General features: G+C 41.1%; 3 protein-coding genes across 4 annotated transcripts in view; 1 reads left to right on the top strand and 2 right to left on the bottom strand.

The window, feature by feature from the left end:
• The window catches only part of LOC145439803 (lysosomal protective protein-like), a 199,830-nt gene extending 178,222 nt beyond the window's left edge, over positions 1-21,608 (bottom strand). The window contains exon 1 of the mRNA XM_080317439.1: positions 21,595-21,608. The gene's annotated coding sequence lies outside the window, so the exon portion shown is untranslated. The remainder of the gene's footprint in view (positions 1-21,594) is intronic.
• The window catches only part of LOC145439811 (stAR-related lipid transfer protein 5-like), a 304,908-nt gene that overhangs the window by 201,635 nt on the left and 81,209 nt on the right, over positions 1-22,064 (top strand). Inside the window, exon 2 of one of the 2 annotated variants that reach the window (XM_080317454.1) lies at positions 21,001-21,221. The exons of the other annotated variant lie outside the window; for it this stretch is intronic. Within the exon in view, the coding sequence (XP_080173580.1) occupies positions 21,020-21,221 (202 nt within the window). The 5' untranslated portion in view covers positions 21,001-21,019. The remainder of the gene's footprint in view (positions 1-21,000; positions 21,222-22,064) is intronic. 2 annotated transcript variants of the gene reach the window in all.
• Positions 869-21,605, bottom strand: LOC145439801 (uncharacterized). The gene is made up of 13 exons (XM_080317435.1): positions 21,589-21,605; positions 10,026-10,184; positions 8,658-8,865; positions 8,026-8,132; positions 7,900-7,972; positions 7,291-7,423; positions 6,270-6,435; positions 4,983-5,151; positions 4,823-4,920; positions 3,623-3,694; positions 1,828-1,983; positions 1,234-1,396; positions 869-1,067 (listed from the first exon to the last, which is right to left on the bottom strand). The coding sequence occupies exons 2-13, from the start codon at positions 10,125-10,127 to the stop codon at positions 940-942; spliced, it is 1,575 nt and encodes a 524-aa protein (XP_080173561.1). The 5' UTR covers positions 10,128-10,184; positions 21,589-21,605; the 3' UTR covers positions 869-939.

Here is a 22,064-nt window from a genome sequence, read left to right as displayed (position 1 = left end):
GTTGTAGCGGGAACTTTTGTCAGTTACCAATAATATCGAATAAAGGACAATATACATAACAACAATTTATATCCGGAGGTGAAAATATTCGAGCTATTTGACACAATTTGACGCAAATCATTTGCAAAGTCGTCATAGGTAACCCATAAGTTTATGTGATTCCAGTGTCATTTTATGTGTTTCGTCGCTTCTCTCAGCCCATTTCAGCTGGGTCAGAATATAGGAAACCATAGGCTATATTAAAAATCCGTTTTCCACGCTGCACACCAATAAAAGTGGTACTGAGTTCTCGACCGCAGTATGTTTCTTTGTTGGTCGCTTTAGGCCAGTATGCTTCCCAACCTTTTGTCTTCATTCGCCACTTCAAATTTATTCCGAGTCTCTATTCCCCACTACCCAAAACTTTTGTCATTACGGAGAAGCCATTTGCTTGTTTGGGTACACAAGACGCACAGCCAAACCAATAGGCAAGACAATCGCCTATAACTGCAATATAAAACATATTGTGAACCGATGCCGGTAACGCTCAAAATTTAGCAAAAGCGTTGTTTCATGTCATACTGGTCGTGCTGGATGCGTTTGTGACGCCATGATTGTTTACCCAGAGGTAAAATGAGTTTTTATGAACAATTCACATTATCATTTTCCATACATGCATTCCAGAGCAGTTAGCTGGTAACGGTAATTGCGCATCTGTCTCCGTAAATATGTAGATTGTCCTGTATATAGTGTTGAACAAATGGGTCTACTCCCCACCAGAAACCAATGAACTGTTGCTTTAGGCCAACGGGTCAGAAGTGGCACATATCGGCTATATACGATATAGAATATGTCCACGCGTTCTATCAGTTACTCAATCAAAACCGTGTCACGCCATTTTTCATCATTTATTCATCATTTCATTGGATCGGAGAACTGTACTATATCAAAGCAGTTAATTTATATATGCGAGGTATTGACGGGTAGCTTTCGAAGCTCCCGCCGAAGGATCTTTCCACTTGGCGACTTCGGGATCGCGGACATGAACTGAACTCCGCCTCGCAAACGTTTGTAATTCGACACTTTACCTGTGGAAGATGACATCAGCTAACTCGACAGATACGGGATCATAATCATGAATATCGCGCTGGAGCAAAATGATATATGCAGTCGAAACACCATGAATATCAATAGAAATATAGACGATCAAATAACTCAGCGCGACGATGCGTAACGAACTGATTTACAACTCACCTTCTACGAATGTTATGATTGCACTCTCTGTCAAGGAAGTATTCCCTCTCACTACAAATGCTTTAGGCAACTCCCCAGCGCTGGAGTCAGGGATCCCTATGACAGCGACGTCCTTGATTTGTGAGTGAGTAAGCAAAAGCGCCTCCAATTCCGCAGGTGCAACCTTTACAACAGAGAAGCGCAACAATTTAATGGAGTATGCTGCATATCGTGGGGGCTGGCACTGGAATCATAAGTGCATTTCATACCTTAAATTGCATCGAGTAAAAAAGAGTCTATGCAGTAACGTGAGACGTGGTCAGAATGAATTATCATTAGTGCAGCGGATGAAAATTTACAACAACGAAGTGACATTACAGACACGCTATCAAGAGAATAACGAATGTAGCGTGAAAATATCCAAATCCAAGAATCTCAAGAGGGTATAGAGCACATCCTGTCGCTAAGGGACTAAATAACAATAGGATAAGTAGAAAACGTTTATAATGTATAAGGAAGTGGAATTCCTGCTTATCTCTGCTTGCATTTTAAAATACAGCCCGCGATACCTTTAATAACTACTAACCTATCTTATTTTCAGAAGTAAGTACAAACTTGGAATCCTTTGTATTTGATTAATTCTTTCAGTCGGTCCACGATGTACAGATTTCCGTCGTCATCGTAATGCCCAATGTCACCGGTGTGAAACCATCCGTCCTTATCAATTGTTCTTGCGGTGGCTTCAGGATTTCTCAGGTATCCCTTTAGCATCTTAATGCGATTTTAGGACACTGTATCGATTGCGAAGCGCGACAATGAAGCAGAGGTGGTCAAAGTGGTCAAGAAAGCTACTCAAGTATAAGTATAAGTAATTCTTCCATAAGCCCCCTAAAACTATTTGGAAGAGAAGTAGAATTGACTGACTTTAAATCTACTCAAGTAAGCAAGTAGTTTTGAAAACAGTCTTAATTCGCGCTCGCATGGACTGTCAAAAGCTGCAAATTGAGCTATGCGGAAGGTGCAGAGAGCTTGATTCGTATTGATGGAACCCAGGAGGTATCAATATTCCACAGAATAAGCATTCTTTCGCATCATGGGATGTAAATTATAGTGTTGATATGAAAATGCGATACTAACCCTTTGTTTACTAGAAGACGCCGTTTTTGAGAATATCATGGCATGGCACCCTACCCCATATTATAAGGCCCCAAGTTTAGGCGAAGAGCAATACGGACAAGTTGTATCGGATACGGTTTCAACACTTTGCGCGATTAGTATACGTTAATAACATATATTGTGGATCGTAAAATTTAAATTTATGTTAGCTTTACTTTCGGAAAATAGAGGTATTACAACATTTGCTTCTATGCTTCATGTTTGTATGTTCTGCAGAAAAAAGAACTGAAAGTAATTGGGACTCAAAGTATGATACTCGGAATTGAAAGTAAAATACAAAAAACATTTCTAAAAAGAGGAAAATATAATTCATGTCTTTTGTCCACAAAGCTTCAAAGTTTAGCTGCTAAAACAGGTGTAACGTTCAAAAAGCTGGTATTTCCAGATTAGCAAGGCACGTAATGGACTGCTAGATTACGATATCATGGCTAATTGCTAGATTGCGAAACGGTAGTATCAAACGTTTTGGCGGGCCATATTTACTGTGATGAAATATTTTATATGGGTGATAATGCGGTGTGAGCGGAACCAAGCAATCCGGTACCTAAATTAAATTCACTAATACTTTCGTGAAAACGTATTTGTCACTCCATTACTACTGTGCGCGAAGCTCAACAAAATTTCTGGGCTTTACTTGACTTCTATGAATATTAAATGTTGGTACTCCGTGAAAACAGCACCGGAATTCCTCAGGCTATCTTACGTACTGGGGGATTAAACTACTTCTACTTGACAAACCGAAAATAGCGAAACAGTAAGTAAGTAGATCACAAAATGTTACGAAGTAGAAGTAGAGAAAATCAGATCTACTTGAGTAAGTACCGGAAGTAGAGGAAAACTACTTGAGTACTTCCAAAAAGTAGAAGTACTCCGTTACTGACCACCTCTGCAATGAAGTGTTCTCATTTGAGCAACAATAAACCTAAGAGTTGACTTCCTCGAAGTTTGATCGTCAACTGACGGATGCATGACTTGACAGTTCAATTCAGAAAAATAAAATTAATGCTCTTTTGTGTGGAGTTACCAAACGACTCTGGGAAGACCAAGCGTCGTTTACTATATCTGTATATCAACGATTTCAAGTTGCCGTTCATTAGGAAAAGCTATCCAATATCCATACATATGTTGTAATACAGTAGCCTACTTGTAGGTAACTGGTAAAAAGATAGCAAGACTCTAGGGAATGACTTTTTATTCTATTTCAATTCCGTACTATTCATGCGACTTGCCCTACCTGCGGTCCCTTGGCTAATATTTCACCATCCTCGCCGACCCCCAACTCCTTTCCGGTGTCTGGATCAATTACCTACACGAAAACAAATGCAAGCTCCAATCGCATACACCTATGGGCATGCCGTGCTATTCTTGGCACATGCCAAAACTGCCAAAAATAACTTATTTTTGGCATTTTTTGATTTTGATTTTTGGCAGTTTTGGCATCGTCCTCTAAATAGATAGTTTCAGCCTCGAATTAGTCACAAAAAACGCTTTATTTGGGCTAGTTTGTCAAAAGACACCCCATAATGTGCAGCATCCACGTATAATCAGTGCCAACAAACAATAAGAAGAAGAAAAAACCTAACGATTTCATAGGTTAATAATATCAAACGAAACCACAAAATGTGCAGTATCCATCGTAATCGGTGCCAATAAGCATATGCCAAAAATTGCTTATTTTTGGCATTTTCAAATTTTTATTTTTGGCAGTTTTGGCATCCGGCTCCTGAAATGCCAAAAATAACACGGCCAGCCTATGGGGGTTCCAGGTACCGACACAAACTTATACACAACATTGAGCGATGCACAAGCCATAAAAATCTGGGCGACTGGCAAGATCAATCACGTCGCAGTCACATAACTCATTCGATCGCCATATGTGTTTTCAACGTTCACAGAAGCTGTTACGACATTTGTCACCTATTCCATCCAAGCATTAAATGCCCGCGCCACAATAGGTGTAGTTCAACTGTAATACTTGCTTTTTGTTATGAGAATTTCTAGTCGATTTGGGGCGGTGCGATTGTGCGAGAAAATTGTATGACGATGCAAATTAGGACCGGCCGTTCTAGCTCCAAGCAGATATATCATAGACGCTTCGGCTATCGGCGACACATTGCGTTTGAATGTATGCTGCTGTTATATCGATAGGGGCGGATTCATGGCATTTTAGTATGTCTCGAACTTCGTGCTGGGTGCACAACAAGTTACAGTATCACTATCGAGCTAGGGCCGAGCTCGCACCTTGTGCGCGCGACCAAATTCGGTGCACCTCTGCCAGATGCTGGCGGTGAAACGTTATAGTGTTTGGTTAATGAGAGAACAAATGATTTCATTAATAAAATTCGCCCTTCGAAATATTTTCATCGTGGTCAATAAATTGAGGCAGTATTCTCTATTGTCTAGTTGAGCGCCTAAGAAAGTGATAAAGTCTCACCTTAATGACGGTATTCGGAGAGATGATGCCGACGGACATGCTTTTTCTCACCATCGGGTCGGTCATCGACAACGGGACCATTTCCGTCAGCCCGTAGCCTGTGTATTATTCGTCAGAATGACGTTTCGTGCAGAGAGTGAATAGACGCAACGATACGTACACGGAACTACGCTGACGCTGTACATTTTCTCCATGGTGTCGATGAGACTCTGGGCCGTGGGGGCGGCACCTACCGGAACTCTTTTCAGAGACGAGACGTCATATTTCGATAACAACTTGGTTTGGGTCATGAGAATCATCATAGGCGGAACGGCAGTGAAGGTGCTCACCTAGTAGTAAATATAATATTTAAACAGAGACTACATTACCCCGCTGTCAATCAACTTTTCTGGATTCTATTTCCACAATTCTCCATTAGGTGTATACAGTCTCAATGCAACTGGAAGTGGGCCCTCCTGGATGCTCCAACTATAATCGTCAATAATCGTCGGATGATATTATCATCGGATAAGACACACACAATGTACAATGCGATGTATTGATGGAGTCCATGGCCTGTTATTCAAGAATGGTGGTAACCTATGAAGTCCCCATTTGAAAACCCACATCTGAAACATTTATGCGTGAAGAGTAGCCAACGTGCTGAACGCAATGACGTAAACACCACATATTGCACATGTTCTCCAGTAGGACGTGCACCACGATAGTAGGGGGGACGACATTTAATTGAAAATTATACGCACTTTCGGCGTATTTGTGAAGAATGCGAAACAAGTTACTTTGTTGCTGGGTTGGCAAATATAAATCTGAATCCGAAATCAATGAGTCAGGGAATAATTTGAATAGATTGAAGATGATAAGGGTAAGTAGTCATCAGACTGGTACTTGAATTTTATTATTATATACGGTTAAAAAGACCGGAAAATTAGAATAATTTGTCACACATTGATTCAACTACGAAGTTATAAATACATTAAGAACAGGGGTGGGTAAAACTTTTATCTCGCGGGCCGCATTCAACATTTGTATTTGAATCCATCCGTTTTTAGTAAGCATTTAATCAATATTTGTACAACGCTTATTGGGGCTTTCGTGGGCCACACAAAACGGTGTTGCGGGCCGTAGTTTGCCCACCCCTGATTTAGACTAATTACTATCATTTCAATTTGTACGTCTGTTGGCCATTTTATACAGGAGGTGCGAGAATATTTCATGAAATTCCAAAGGGTACGAGCGCTATAAACGCTAAGAAACAGCGTCGTGTATCCACTACGCTATTCGCATTTATTAACTTTGTTCATGTGTCTCTATGTGTGCGTGCGTGCGTGCGTGCGTGCGTGCGTGCGCGCGTGCGTGCTTGCGTGCGTGCGTGTGTGCGTGTGTGTGTGTGTGTGTGTGTGTGTGTGTGATCGTCACCCAACTTCACTACCCTTGCCTATTTCGTTACTTTGTGTTCCTGAATGGCTTGCAATACTCTTTCGACATCAAATCTCGAATCGAAGACGTTCAGAGCACCCATGGCGAGATGGTAGATAGTCATGCTATAGCCGAACGTGTGAAACATCGGAACCACCATGTAAAAGCAGGAGCTTCTGGCCTGATACAATGTAGCGCTGCAAGCAATATTTAAGTGTTTAAACGATCTTGCCTAGCTAATGATTCTCTGGAGGGTTAAGTATACAATAGCACCTCTGCCAGTGATTACAACCTCAATTTGTCTCTAACGCAAAAAAATCATGACGATCAAGACTCCCAAACCTATCAGGTTACCAAAATTAAAATAAACCATATTCAAACTAACGCAATCATGTTGTCTGAATTACAATGATCCAAAACTAAGACAAAAGTACGATAAATCTTTATTATGGTTTTCTCCAAAAATATGGAAACGATTGACCACGCTATATTTTTTTCATGCCGGCAAGTTGTTGCCAAACATCAAAGGTAATCAAAGGTCAAACGTCTTTCCAAAATCCAGACAAGATCTGGGCAAATATGGTGATGTTCTTTTCTTAGGAATCTGTTCACTAAATTTAGAGGTGGGCCGCGAAATATTTTCCAATTGGAAATTGGGTCGCGATCAGGTGAAAACCACTGTCCTACATTTACATGATATAAAATTCCATATGTTTTATGTCGTTATCCAGGGCACCGACGAATCCCCTGGAACATTTTCAAGAATCATGCCAGGGATCCGTGAATTTCTGATTTGAAACTACTCCCCTATACTGTATATATCCGCCAATGATATAGGTTCCATTATACGTATACCTCCAGATACAGCTCTATCGTGGATAGGGCTACTGTTATTCGACTATTTCAACGAGGGAAGTGGATCGGTATTCTGTATTTTGTTCGGTATTCCACAATTGGGGTATTGTTGCCTGCTGCAATAGGCCCATCGAAACATCTGTGAAGCCCAGATGTGGCTGCAATTCATATGATAGGAAATGAGGTTAAGTACTCACGAAGTAGCGATAATTTGATAAATCAAATTATAATGCGACAGCATGACACCTTTGGGTAGCCCCGTAGTCCCACTGGAGTATGGTAAAATGAAGAGGTCATCTTTTGGATAAATTTTTACTGAAGTAGGATAATCTGTGAAGAGATATGCGTGAGGTACGTTCAGGCCGTGTGAAACCCCTATGATAGCATAAATTCGATTGGTTAAGTCATAATATGGTCGGGGTTCGATCGAAAGTGACGACCTTTTCTAATCGACACCACTAAATATAAGTAAAAAGTGTGTGAATCGGGAGTCGAACAGCAAAAATAGCTAAATCGACTATTTTCAGTCTTGATAAATCAACTTTTCTGATTAGATAAAAGTGTCCTCCTTTCCCGATTCCGAAATATGTTATCCCTTTTTTGTCCTGTGCGCCCTTCCAGTCAATTGTCATGTTTAGACATCGTTTGTAACGTTTGGGAGAAAGAAAAAAACTCTATTATCGCTATTTAAAGGGGCACTGCGCTCTAATATTTATCTGATCTCAAATTGAAGTTGAGAGTGTGAAAACATTTTGGCAGCATCCATTATCCTCGGAAAGTCACCATATTTCGCCGTTCAATTTTACCTTTTCCGTCGTCTCGCAGCACAAGTGTTTCATAGGAAATGCTGTCGCTAGTTCCGCCGAAAGTGAAGACTTCCTGAAATATAGTTACAATAAGCCCTCGGAGCATGTAGTGCTCGCAGTCCTCACCCGTAATGTTGGCAGATCTTCGGTGATGCGCTTGATTCTTGGGTAAATATCGGCTTCGCAGAACGCAAAAGAAGGCTTGGACAACTTGAATTGTTGAAGAATTTCAGCTGAATAGTTTTGGGGTATGTTTACATTGCGTTTGTAAGTGGAAACATATACGAATTCGTCCCGCAATAAGATAACGGAAATATTTTAAAAACTTGTACTTATTTGGAGTGTCATCGGTGATTTTGCGTTGGTTGTATCTTGCAATTTCGGAAGAAGGCACGCCATCTCCCATTAACTGCTAAAATTATGGGACCAACAAATGTATTTTCAACCACTCACTTCAGTATATACTTTCAGAACTTCATTTCCTACACTTCTAGTCGAAGTAGTTTGGACATGTCGTGGAACTCGTTACTTGTACTTGAGAGTACAAAAGTTCACTACTCTAACCAGCTCTGACGGATAGCTCGCATGCATAGTATCTGTGATTAATGCCCAAACAGATCTTGCTTCTGTTTTTGTTATTCATGGCGTTTCGACTATGCAAGTTTTTTACACGAGGCTGATATTATTCAGTATCTGCCCACTTGTAGGACGGCTCATTTCTAGGCTTTTTATGAGACCGCCTACGCAGATCAACCTACCTTCTTGATACAGAGGATTGCAGGTTGTGGAAATGCCTCCGCAAGCCGAGACTGCTAACAGTAGAACACCGTATTCCAAGCGGTTTGTGGCGCATATCGCGACCACTTCCCCTTTTCTGAGTCCTCGCCTGTGCAGAGCACTTGCGCATTTGATGACTTGTTCCCGGACTTCGCGAAACGTCATGGACCTTTTCCGGGTATAGTCCACCTGTATAGCAGACAACAACACGGTATCGATCACACAGATCAAAGTGTTTGTGAGTAGCCTACTATAGATATGTCATATTAATTTCAAGCCCATGTGGGAATTTCTAATTGATACCTGGATACCTACAATGCCTCAATCTCTCGCAAAAGTAGTGTCGGGAACAGTAGACAAATCGCAATGAAAAAAATGCCTTTGAAAATTGCGGGAGACTAAAATATATTTTTATATTAACGCGACTTAACCGATCAATTGAGGGGTAGTGAAAACTGGTGACGCCATTAAACAGATATGAAAAGGAGTCAAATACAGCAATTCTAATGGAGACAGACTTCTGTGCTGCAGTGGGTTTTGTTAACGTGTACCGCACGCGCTTGGGGTAGGTGGGTGATATTGTGTCGGTGTGACAAGCACTCCATCCACTTTTGCATCAAACTTCATTTTTCAGAAAATGCAGTTGGCTCGCATCTCGCCTTACTTCCGTCATCACAGGAAAAGGTCAATGTGAGACAGATGCAATTGTACGCCTACGTCGTATACGATCAGCTGGAACGTGTATCATTCATCCAACTTTGGTGTATCGAAAAACGTTAATTACGCATAATCGTGTTACCTGCGTTTGATTGCCATTCTCGATGCAAATTTGCCTAATTTTACCGCTGCTTCCACAAACAGATTAATAAAGCGAGTTGCAAGCTGTTGAGGCTCAGTTGCCACAGACAAGCTTTCGCGATCAAAGTTGTTTCCGAGAATCCTGAGGACATATTTATTGGCAGCTTGTAACAGAAATAACTAACACTACCGATAGTTTCGATCACCTCCACGGGAAATCAAAACGGTGCGGTTTCTCGTTTTAAATCGAGTATGTTCGTTGATATGATGCGGTGGCACTTTGACGCTGTATTACATCCTTATTGTTCGGGAAAATGAGGCTATATACACATTCTATAACGTAAAGTTGTCTCCAGTCTATCAAGGGTCGGTTCGCAGTCGTATCGCCTTGACCTGACGTTATAGCCTAAAGGTGATGTTGATTATGGGATGTTGACGGAGAGATCTTTCAACACTTATGAATCCGCGCCGAGTGATTCTTTGAAGGAATTGTTTACGTAATGGGTATGTCACGCCGATTGATTACTGCTATATTCCACAACGACACTTACCATCGCCTTGTCATCTCCGTATTCCTTCATACGATCCAAAACATATTCATGCACAGCTACTTCAGGCATAACCAAATCAGGTAATGGACTTTTCTTCACCATGATGCAATATATTTTCAATATATTTTCAATATATAAATATACAGCAATAAGGAAAACCTGTCTGTAAGTGAAGACACCACATTGTAATGTTTTGTTTTGCGAAACGATTAGCTTATTCCTGTGATATCGTCAATTAAGCGTGATATGAATTGAATACACTGATAATAGCAGACCGAGCCACTGAAATAATTGTGTTTATTTCTGAATGCAGCGAGAATATTGGAGCCGCACAACATCGTTACAAGAGACTGGTAAGCAGTCCAATGACCATATTCCAATGAAGTTGTAGTCGGCTTACTATACATAGCGTATATAGAAGCGATTGCTGCGTAACTATAGCCCGAGAATTCGGCAACTGGAGTTCCTATCGTTACCATCAAAACAGCTTATGTGGCCTGTAGTACGCCGAGAATAAATTTGGTGATGCATCATTATCATTGGCCATATTCTACCTGAAGTATGCACGAAGGAAATGTATAAGGACGCATATTGACGAGACAAGTACGAAATTGTCTGGAAGTGGTTATATGCTTTAACATTCTTCCATTCCAGGCAACTCGCACTCTATCTCTGAGTCGATTCATACAATCCTGGCATTACAATGGATAACTCGCAACGAAACGTCATGACTAAAATCTTTTCATACTTGCTACGAATACACTCGACCGGACATTTGTAATCTATTGCCGCACTTCCAGCGTTTGCAACTATCGAAAACTTGCTGGTTAATCATTACCTCAGGCTGTGGTATTTATATATTGCGCAATCAACCGAGTGCGCAAAGCATTCTTTGACCTACCTTCCGAACATTGGTACGTAGTTAATATCGTTTTATAATAGCCGATCGGTTTTACGGGCGATATATTTCCTATCACTTGCCCGAATCCAACCAAACCCGAAAGGTATGCAGTACAGGAATCACCATGACAGTCTATCAGCCTGGGATAAAGTAGAGGTAATCAAAGTAGCAGCTGTTGCTGCTCAAGTAGAAGTAGAAGTAACGCCGTATGTTCCTACTCAACCACAAGCAGAAATAGCAACTTCCAAAACAGGGCAAGACTTCTTCAAGTGCAGGAGATAATGTAAGTTCTGACAAGTAGTTTCAAGAAGTATCGCGACAACTACCCCCTTCCCGAGTCCTCACCTGTGCAGAGCACTCGCGCATTAAATGACTTGTTCCCGGACTTCGTGAAACGTCATGGACCTTTTCTGGTATGGCCTACATGCAGTGACGTGCGGTGAGGTTCATGTCTGGTGAGGCACGGACCCCTCCTCCCTCCCACACGCACACATACACACAAACAAACACTCACGCACGTGAAATATTCAGTTTTAATCGATTTATTACAGATTACTCATCGAAAAGTATGAAAAGAAACACAAAAAAATTATTCATGAACCTAATTTCGGTATTGCATTGTTCTTTGCTTGTTCAACCCTTTTTCTTATGGATTGGAACGGACACTGTTTGTGGACTTTATTTGTAGATAAAGTCCATGTGCCTAAAGAACATCGTATATCAAGAATCGTAGCACAAAATATGACGTCACCAGCACGAAATGTCGAATACGTGAGTGTTCAATGTACTATTTTTAGATGATACACGAACTCTTTTTGTTTACACAGCCTTGGATGGTGTATTTTGATACAAGTCGACTCGAAGGCACACAAATGAAACTGTGAACGACCCTTCCCGAGTATGCGAAATCTCTCGTCTCGATAATTTTTCGCACAGGCGGGATTATCCAACAAGTGTTTGCCAATTGCAGAATTTATGGCCTTTGATTGTTCCGCATCAATCTTGAGCGGATGAGCTAAGGGTGAGCTTTTGACCGAGCGTGTTATAATGAATCTAGGGACATGCTGATTTATGCGTTCCTGCAAGCGCTTTGACGTTCTTCCCACGTAGCCACAATCACAGTGACACTTAAATTCGTAAACTACATTGCTTTGTTGAAGTGCGGGAAGCACGTCTTTACATGTTGCAGGGAGCAGTTGCGTTGTAGGGAAAATCACGTTGGCCTTCACTGTGTCGTAACACTTATTGACCGCTGAAATCAATTGCTTTTCAAAGCGGGTGGAAATAGGCCATATCCAAGGTAGATGGATGTAAACATCTTTGGTTGTCTAGAAGTGGCCCGTGCTACAAGTCGGCAAATACACATATGGAATCATAACATAGAATATCGACCAGGTAAATAACTATTGCAATCGAAAACACTATAAGGACAACGCATGCTATGTAAGTATAGATATCACATACCACAATTTAAGGTTACAGCTATTGCATTCGAACGATGTGGTGCTTCGCACCCCGAAGGGGTCTACGGACCCTGGTTAAGAGCCCCTGTAACAGAAATGTCCAATCGCTGATGAATACATTGGTGTTATAGCTGTGGAGCGTACTACTACCTTACTTACCACCGATATTAACATGGATCAAGAGAACAAACAAGAAACCACACCCAGCATGTAACCAACTATACGTCATGGTGGTCACATAATGCCGATAGTTGCCATACTGACCTGATTAGATAGCTATATACCCTACACAACGCAAGCTACGACCTTTTGGTATATTACTATTCCCCAGGACGGTCTCATAGATTGTTGCGTCCGTAGGATTACCAAGTCATCGTTCCGAGTCACAACTCTTTCGCTGATTTTAACGTTTGACCCGACTCACCCCGAGTCATTTTTATTTAATCACCAGTTAATCTGAAATCGAGTAATTTTACGAAAGTTCGCACCAAACCAAATCACAATTTTCAGTCCCGAATCAAAAACCAGTCATGTTTTATCATCATGAACTAGACATGTAATAGCTGATATTCTACCCCATGGTAGCTTTTAAAAGTGATGCGATAGAGCAGTTGGTTGATATTTAAGTGATTTTGATAGTAGTTTTAGGGGAAACTTTAAGCTCTTATATCTAAAAAAAATGTGGCAATTGAATATATTTTCGAATACTTGAAATTCTATAAAATGCAGTCGCGTGCCACACAAAATGTTCTAGCGGACCGCATGCGGCCCGCGGGCCGCGTGTTTGAGACTTCTGATATAGAGCAATTCCCACGTGTAAGTCATTCATTACTACATACCTTTGCCAGTATCCTAAAGCTCGGTGCGCTGGGTAGCTGCTGTTAATAGCTGGCGAACTGCACTGCTCAAGACAGACTTGGATGCAATATACATATAGTTTGCCCGGTTTCGCCCTCAATTATAGGATAACCTAAATCAACACAATTTAATTCAATTCAAAAACTGATCACATTTAGCATGGCTGGACAGAACGACGCCGTGCTCTCTGTAGTCACTACCAGCATTAGGATTATAGTCTCAGTGCAACCTACCTTGAAATAAATTGATGTCCTGTTCTCAATGCTTTTTGTTATTTTCAAACAAGTTTGAGGAAATTCGTCAGAAATGTAAAAGACTCAACAATTGGAATGCAGATTCAAACTTGGCGTATAGGATATACCATATGTAGACTATTAGAGCAGGGGTGGGCAACCTGCGGCCGTAGGGCAACATGCGGTCGTAGAAGGGAATTTGTGCGGCCGTCGACACCTAATTCAATTAGTATGTGTTGGCGGCCGTCGACATGCAAATTGAAATTACAAATTCACTCCCGAATTTTTGAGAGATTTTAATTAATCTTGACATTTTCTTCGCGCTCCGCGCAATTTAACACGACTTTATTTTTCGATTTTAATATAGGAGCGCCCTTCTCAATCTAAGCCGGAATCGGAATCGTATGCTCCTCGCGAAATAAATTTGTTTATGGTACTTTTGGGCAATTTCAATATATTTCCACTATTTCAACTGTCGATACAATCGACAATCCCGATGGGGTGTCAAGAAATAACAGTATTAAACAAAGTGACTAATAACAATTGGCCCAGCCGAAGATGCATTATCCTTTATAACTTGCCCTAAATTTTCGAAAGCACTCCATCCATAAACTCTACCGGTGATTCTTATCACATGGGTTGAGAAAGGATAAATACTTTATAGTAATATGTGATACTGCTACTATTAATTACGGAACTCATTCGTGAATCTGAAGAATTATTGCGCTCTGCGCGACAATATGCTATCCCAGCAACTATTCATCACATTGTCACTCACGATTTCGGTGCGTACAATACGTCGTTGTGAAAAGTAGAATAGTCCGGAGTTCACCGCGAATGAATATGGACAGTTCAACATAGGTATGTTTTGGGTTTACGGCTGTGCCCTTGAATGCGGCCTTCAGCTACATAAGTAATTGAAATGCAGCCGTGATTAGCAAAAAGGTTGCCCACCTCTGTATTAGATGATGTGTTCTTTTTGACATGACGATAATTGCAGGGGGTCAGGGGGCGCGATTTTTTTGACCATCTCCAAGGTGAGGGCATGTCCAAAAAGGTTGAGAACCGCTGATCTCATTGATACCTTGATACCCACAATGCCTCAATCTCTCGGAAAACATTGTGTCGGGAACAGTGGATAAATCGTAATGAAAAGAGGGAGGAATGCCTATGGAACTACTCTAAGTGCATCCACAAAATGATGCAAACTTATCGCAAATCTACTTTCTACTTTTTAAAATCCAAGTCGCAAAATGTAAACAGTTTTTCCTAACCAAGTCGAAGTGGAAATATTCTAAAGCATAGCTACTAGAGTACTTCAGTACTGACCACCTCTAGTGTAAAGCTACCGTTATAATTGGCACACCATGAACACTAAAATGTACATACGGACTGGAACTCGCCCAATAGTGTCGTACTGAATCGCAAGTGATGTTGTTGTATATGGTATTCGTGGTGCTTTGTCGACTACTATAGACCACCAAGCCGATTTTCTCAAATTTTAATTCTGTATATTTCGACTTGTAGTATCACCTACTTTTAGGCCTTTTTAAGACATCTTCTGGGTGTATGAGATGGCGAGGAAGAGACTCGATGAACCTCAAACACTTGGGTGGAATTCTGGAGTCGACCTCGGTCGGGCTCGAGCCCACATTCCATTGGTGTTGCAGCGGTGGACACACCACTACGCTAACTCGCCACAATGCATCGGTGTCTCCTGGATTTCTAAGTCTCTGGAGATTGTATTTCCAACTCGCGCAAAGGACTTGCGTACCACTTAGAAAGTGTCCACTTAACTTGAACTGGTCGCGCTCCTGCCATACAACAAACTTAACGGAGTCCTTTTTAATTTTGATTTTACACAGTAGTGTACATTCAAAGCCTTGTGTGATTGACGAAATCCAACGACCAAGTCCAATAAATGCTAGTATATAACTAGCTTTGCGATTATTATGAGCAACATCAGGAATTACAAGTATTTATTTGTTTCTTCTGCGATGATGTGACATTACTCGACTATAAACCGATAAATAGACTTTTTCAGGCAAAACATGTATGCTCGAATGTTGGTACTGGTCAGACATGTGAAATGCCCCATGAGTACCATACTCAATGTCAGTCATTCAATGCTATATCCCGTCTTTTGGCTTGCAAATATGTGGTTTACTCTTCATTCCGGCGCGGATCTGAGAGATCAGCGAGTCGTATCGAGCTCACACTGGACAATGGGGACTAAACGACTCTCGCGATTCTGCGTACACAGAGAGAGAAATAATTTCAGCGAACTTGGAAATGGGTAGTATGCTATAGTGGCTACCTTTACTGTTTTGAATTGAATTATAAATGCTAATAGCAAATATTAAGGGCGTGGAATACAGGAACAAGTCGAAATACAAGCAATTTCTACTAAATGAATACTAGTCCGTTCTCAAGATTGCCGGAACTCGACCTGACCTATCGATCTCGCCTTCCGTGACATGCCACCTCATTTTGTCGCTTGCTTTTCTATATTATCTTCATTCACTTTTCATTCAGTGTGCATGCCTCCTCTTTACGTCGCCTAGGCCAAGGTGGGTGTCTGATTTCAAAGACTACTCCAAGTCGTTTCGATGACATTCCTAACTTTTCATTCTGTCGCAATTTTTGTGGTGTATTGAATGGCTAAAAATTGCTAAAAAACCGAACGCACGAACAAATATTAACTATCTCTCATACGCATGTAAATATCAGCAATCTTAGTAGCTAGCGTTGCAAAAGCAAATGTCTTGTAATAATCGAACATGAAAATTCATAAAATGTTAACAAATTGCATAGTAAACGTCGGCAATCTAGGCTTAGCCAATGTGCTAGCTGACTTTAATTACAGCCAAAACCATAATCAAGCGATACTACTATATTCTCATTTACATTAGACACACAATATGCAATGTGCATGCGTTGTAAAAGATGTAATGACATGTAATGAGCAGATTGGACGATATCGGAAGTGTTGTTCGTGTTATTCACGGTGTTTTCTCGGTGCAATGGTCTTTTACGCCAGGCCGATATTCTTTATACTGAATTCTTTACCTGCGCGCTTCTAGGCTTCTGTAAGACACCGCTTGTGTCGACCAGATGGCAAGGTGGAGCATAGATAAACCTACAACACTTGGGATGGAATTCTGGAGTCGACCTCGGTCCGACTCGGACCAGCAACCTATTGGTGTGGCAGCTGTGGACCATACCAATACGCTACCTCGCCACATATCGAAAGTGTCGTGTGCGGTCTATCAATCTAAAAAGGAGCTTTTACATACTGATATTATCTTAAATAGGGAAGTACAGAACTTCAATATTGCAACAAACAACACGTTCATATTGCCATAATTTATTCAACTCCTAGCTTTTCGACTGTCTCTTATTTACCGGCGTTCGCTCCTGTTTAAAGAGCCAGTCGCAATGTTTCGGGTGGAATAATTTTGGCAATATGAACGACTGAACGTATTGTTTGCTGTGATATTATCTTGGGTTAATGCTAGAGAGCCAGGCCTAACTTTTAAATGACCGCGCTCATGATGCATGTGTTGTTTGACTCTTTGTCGCTCTCTCATTCTCTTCTCTTCCATGCGTCCTTCGTGCATATATGCAGGATTAGGACTTCGGTATAAAAGACTTACCAAGTGATGTTTATGTTTGATCCATGACTGCTTCATGATAAATAGTCGCAAGCAACCCGAAAGTCGTTCACCAGAATTAGATCCGATTTCGGGTGGAATTTTCCGATGCAGTTGCTTTCTGGTTAACCACATTTGAAGACGTGCTTAGCGCTGACGAAGTCGCAACCATTGAATTCACATTTCCAGTGGCAGAACATTTTCGACCAGCGACACATGTCACCTTGTTATAAGCTATAACGACTGTGAGTATCAGTCGATATCTGCCCTGTATATATGGCTGACTGCAAATGTAACAACACGCTCTTTTGCAGCGTTTCGATATATCTGTGACCCCGTTGCCAATACCGACGCAAATTTGTAATCTGGCTGATCGCGGCGGTCAGTGACAAAAGTCGTGTACGACACAATACTTGATTCAGAACGTATCTATAGAACGTTGGAATGGGAATGGGATGGGGCATAGCACGCCAACTAACGACAACCATTTCATCAGAGTTGTCAGGACAATTCGGTGCACTGCAGTTGTAAATGTCGGAATACGAAAAACGCTACAAATCATTACACCCTCCTGACCATTCCGAATTCGATATCGATAAGCGCTCCAACTGTATTTTGTAAGAATCGTAAGATTAAATCATGATTTTAGCTTTCGCTTTTTAGGGTGCCCTCGCCCCCAATTTTGGCTTGCGTCAAAATTTATCCTTTGCGCTGTGGTATTGCTGCAAATATTTTGACCTACAAACATGTCAGCTTCCCATCCTTAGTGCTGTAGCCGGATAGTTGCTTGAGGCGGTTGCATGATTTTAAAATCTCTAATTGGTGAATGAGAACGTATTTCTCTGCATTAGCACTGAACGTTTCCGGTTGTCTGTACATCGTGTTTCTGAAATGCATCATACTTTCACAACATATTTATCAACAGTTGTAAACATACTGACACATGGAACCGCGTGCACTGCACACTGCGCAGTATGCAACAGTGATGTTTATTTCATGCTTTGCAAGCTGCGATCAAAATTCCCACACATCTATCAAACCTGTTGGCAAATTGAGTAATGGCACCCACTGATTACTATTCACCATGCTGCGTCATATTTGATAGTAAACTCATATTGCTTAGAATGTCGTTGTAGTTTATCATCCAGGAAACGCTTAGCTGTCGTTTAGCTGGACCGAACCTTCGTATTTTTGAACGCAGTAGACAGTAGACTGATTAGAGCGTCGGCATGGCAATATCAACTGCAATCGGAGCAGGACTCTGAGTCTGTACTTTATTAAAATGCACGAGGAAAGCTATGACGTGGCGGTATTTCAGAAAAGGAATAAAATGCAGGCCTGGGCACAACGACTTCAGTAGTGTCTAATCAGGCCCGACAATCGAGTTTAACGATCCTATTCGAATTGTGAAAGGCGACAAATTCCAATGTCGAAATTATGTCACCCTTACCACTAACAAAATCTGGAATTATCGTTCCAATGCTACCTTTCCGGTGCTGAAGCATTGAAACCTAGCTTGGTCATACCATATCATGACGATCGTGTAGCGCAAGTTTAACATGTCCGTGAAAAAGTTATATGTGGCATAGGCGAGACCAATAAATACCAGATGATGTTGTTGATGCGGTGTTGGCCTACCTGTGGTGCATATTTAAATTGTGCAAGTCATCCATACTCCCATCACATCAAAATAAGTGGCAGAGGCCTACTCCAATGCTCGACTTGAAATCGAACCCCTTCAGGGGGATTTTCACCAGACCTAATATCGTGACTATAATGTAGCCATTGAATTGTTTGAGTTCAGTTATGACAACGAGTAGTCCTATCTAGGAATACAATTACTGATTATGTATTGTTTCAAAGTGAGTAGCTCTATTCATTACGATTGTCAACAATTCCCCTTCCTGTATTCGACGATGTAGTGCCTACAAAGAGCTTTGTTTAGTTCAGGGTATTGAGTTGAAATTTCGCAATCAGCTGACATAGATCCGAGGGGTAATAATTGAATCTAGAAATGTCGGACTGAGTCGATTGCCGTTTGGCTTTGCTATCAATTCGTCCAAGCTAAGCCTAGTTATGAATACTGTTGCTTGAGTACTGTCCAGAGCCAAGTATTCTAGTTTGCTTTGTTTCGTCTTTATTTTAAGCGAGCCGAAGAGTTTCATGTATAAAAACACCGTGTCCACGTGGCCACGTTCTTTTGATATATTCATATATTTCATTACATTAGATCTTTTGAGTATATTCGGGCAGGGAAAGGATAGGGATCGTTGAATCTTCTAGTGTAGCCTAACCCTCATTGGACATAGTTCCCAAATTATGACGGCCTTGGATATCGCCACGCCTTGGCCCATTGATTTGGCGCGAGCCTGTTATCAGCAGAGTCATATATAGGCCTATATGAGCTGGATAATATCAAGTACTCAATTGATTGATTAACTTCCGAATCGAGTGTCCAAGAACCTCTCACTACGACGTCATGGCAGTGTAAACGACGTGGAAGTTAAAACATGTGATTTGTATGAAGCAGTAAAATAGATTGTAATTTCTTCGACACATCAAAAACAATCAAGATTTCTAAACAATACCTACTTCATAGTACAGTATTGACTATATATATCAGTGCTTCACAAACTTTTTTGGCTTGTGGCACAGTAGAAAAATTATAAAACTCCCGCGGCACACTGACCTAAGAAAGTAGCTTTTAAAAGAGATTACGAGATATTGGGAGGACCATGCTTAGTAATACGACTGACACAAGGTTACATTGTTGACAAACAGCCGCATCTCATCGTCAATTCCAAGCAGTCTCTTTCGCGTGCATGTAACTTTTAATATCAGTCAAACAAAAAGGATATGTTCACATAGTCATGGAGATGCACAATGCACATGGCAGTAAAATCCTGTTGGCTTTTGCTCCCGGGGCAAAGGATGTGGAAGAAGTCGGCCATAACTCATCGGGTGTGATCAGACTATAGTTATACCAAATACTGTACAATGTGGCCTACAGGCATATTTTCTGTACCACCATCATTGCCGTCTGTTTGTTATGTATTTTAGTTGGATGAAAAAATAAAGACTCTCTCTCTCTCTCCATTTATGTGGAAACATCGTTTTCGTAAATCAATGAGCTCTTTTTCTGCGGAATTGCTTCATTCACTGCTTTCAAATAAACTAATACCTATCTAAAGTTGTTGATAACAAATCCCGAAAAGTAATAACGCATTGCAGGTTGGAGTCCAGACAGCAGAGTATGTTTTTGTTTGTTCGTTTTTATGACTTGATTCATTAGGGGCGTGAAATTATAGACTTTCTTCGACACATAGCAGGTCAATTATTACATAACAAATACGTAAGTCATCGGCAACGCCATGATTGGTTCTATCGCAATGGTCACGTGTGCTCATTTATCAGCGATTAGGCAGTTTGAGCGCTTTCAAGTCGCATATGCCAGGATGCATGCTTCATTCCAAAAAATATGAAGATTTTCACCAATATTACAAAAAGATTCGTGGTACACCTGAGAATCTGTGGCGGCACACTCATGTGTCGCGGCACACAGTTTGGGAATATCGGGTTTATGTAGTAGCACTGACGATGCTGCGGGTAGATCACCATTCTTCACAGAAACGCCATTTCAAGTTTTCTATAAACTGTCGAACATGCTACCCGTTTAGGACGATGTGGTACGACCAATAAATGTTTCGAGTGTCGTACTGTACAATTTCGGTACTGGAAATATAATCATCTCTCACTGCTAGAATCATTGCTATCGATACTAGATTATGATTCCGCTGCAATTCGTGTATTCATCTTGCAGAAGATGACCCAAAATTATCTTATCGCATCTCTTTTCTGCATGTTCAGATTTAATTAGAGCCTCGTCATGGGCCACAGACCTAATTGCTGCGGGGTGTTCGCGTTTCTTCTCGCTTCGGCGTGTTGCGTGCTGTTGGCAATCGGGATCGGAACCTCGTATTGGAGAACGCCAAGTAGCACTTCGGTGCTGTCGTTAACGTTGGATGCTTCGTACGGCTTGTTTCAGAATTGCCTCACAGTCTCGGGGGTTACCACGTGCACCGATGTCCGTAAGGCATTTTGTTTCCGTGTCCTTAAGGCTAATATACAAATTTCCCACCTTCTCTCTTGATACGTAATTTAAGCAGTGATTGGAGTTATTTCATTTGCTCCGTATAACATAATAGTAAGACCCGTACAACCGCTCATTCTCTTCCACGCGCTTCAGATGATTGCCTATTGATGGCGCCTCATCTAATAGTCTCCAAAATTCATCATGATTTAATAACTACCGTGCTCGTACTTGCACATGTACATGCAAATGGTAAATTCCAGTCTGGGTATACTAGAGGATGTAAAAGTATTCATCGTTGGAACTCAAATAGAAGTAGAACTTATGTCACAAATTTCTACAGTAGAAGTAACGTAGCTATTTACGAAACTTAATACAACCAAATACTGCAATTTGTACAGTGTACACGTGATGATTAGGGGCCAGAGCACTTGTTTTCTACAGTAGAAGTAGCGATTGCAAAGTAAGCAAAAAATAAATCTTCTGGGCCAAGTTTTGTGTAAAAAACTGACAGAGTAAGTAGTGTAAATTGGCATAACCTACTTGGAGTACTTCGAATTTCGAAAAGGAAAAATAGTTCTTTACCGGTCACCTCTGGTGTTTATTGCTAGCCCAAATTTACGGCGTGCGCGTCACAAATTTCATGCTTTGCTCCAACTGAGTCCCCATAAAGGCATAAACCATAGAGGGGATATCCAGAAATATCCAGCTCGGATAACATTAATTCAGTAATCTCAGAACGATAGTTGTACAGTATGCCATTGAACTGTTACAGCACCGATATTCACGTAATTTTGTTCCGCATGCCCTGCGTTTATACTTATGTTTGCGCTGTCGCTCT

This window comes from Botryllus schlosseri, chromosome 5, assembly GCF_051294905.1.
Source record: "Botryllus schlosseri isolate E-star chromosome 5, Bs_hap1, whole genome shotgun sequence".
NCBI classification, from domain to species: Eukaryota; Metazoa; Chordata; class Ascidiacea; order Stolidobranchia; family Styelidae; genus Botryllus; species Botryllus schlosseri.
The sequence above is the reverse complement of the archived record's forward strand: the minus strand, read 5'-3'. Positions and strand labels throughout refer to the sequence as shown.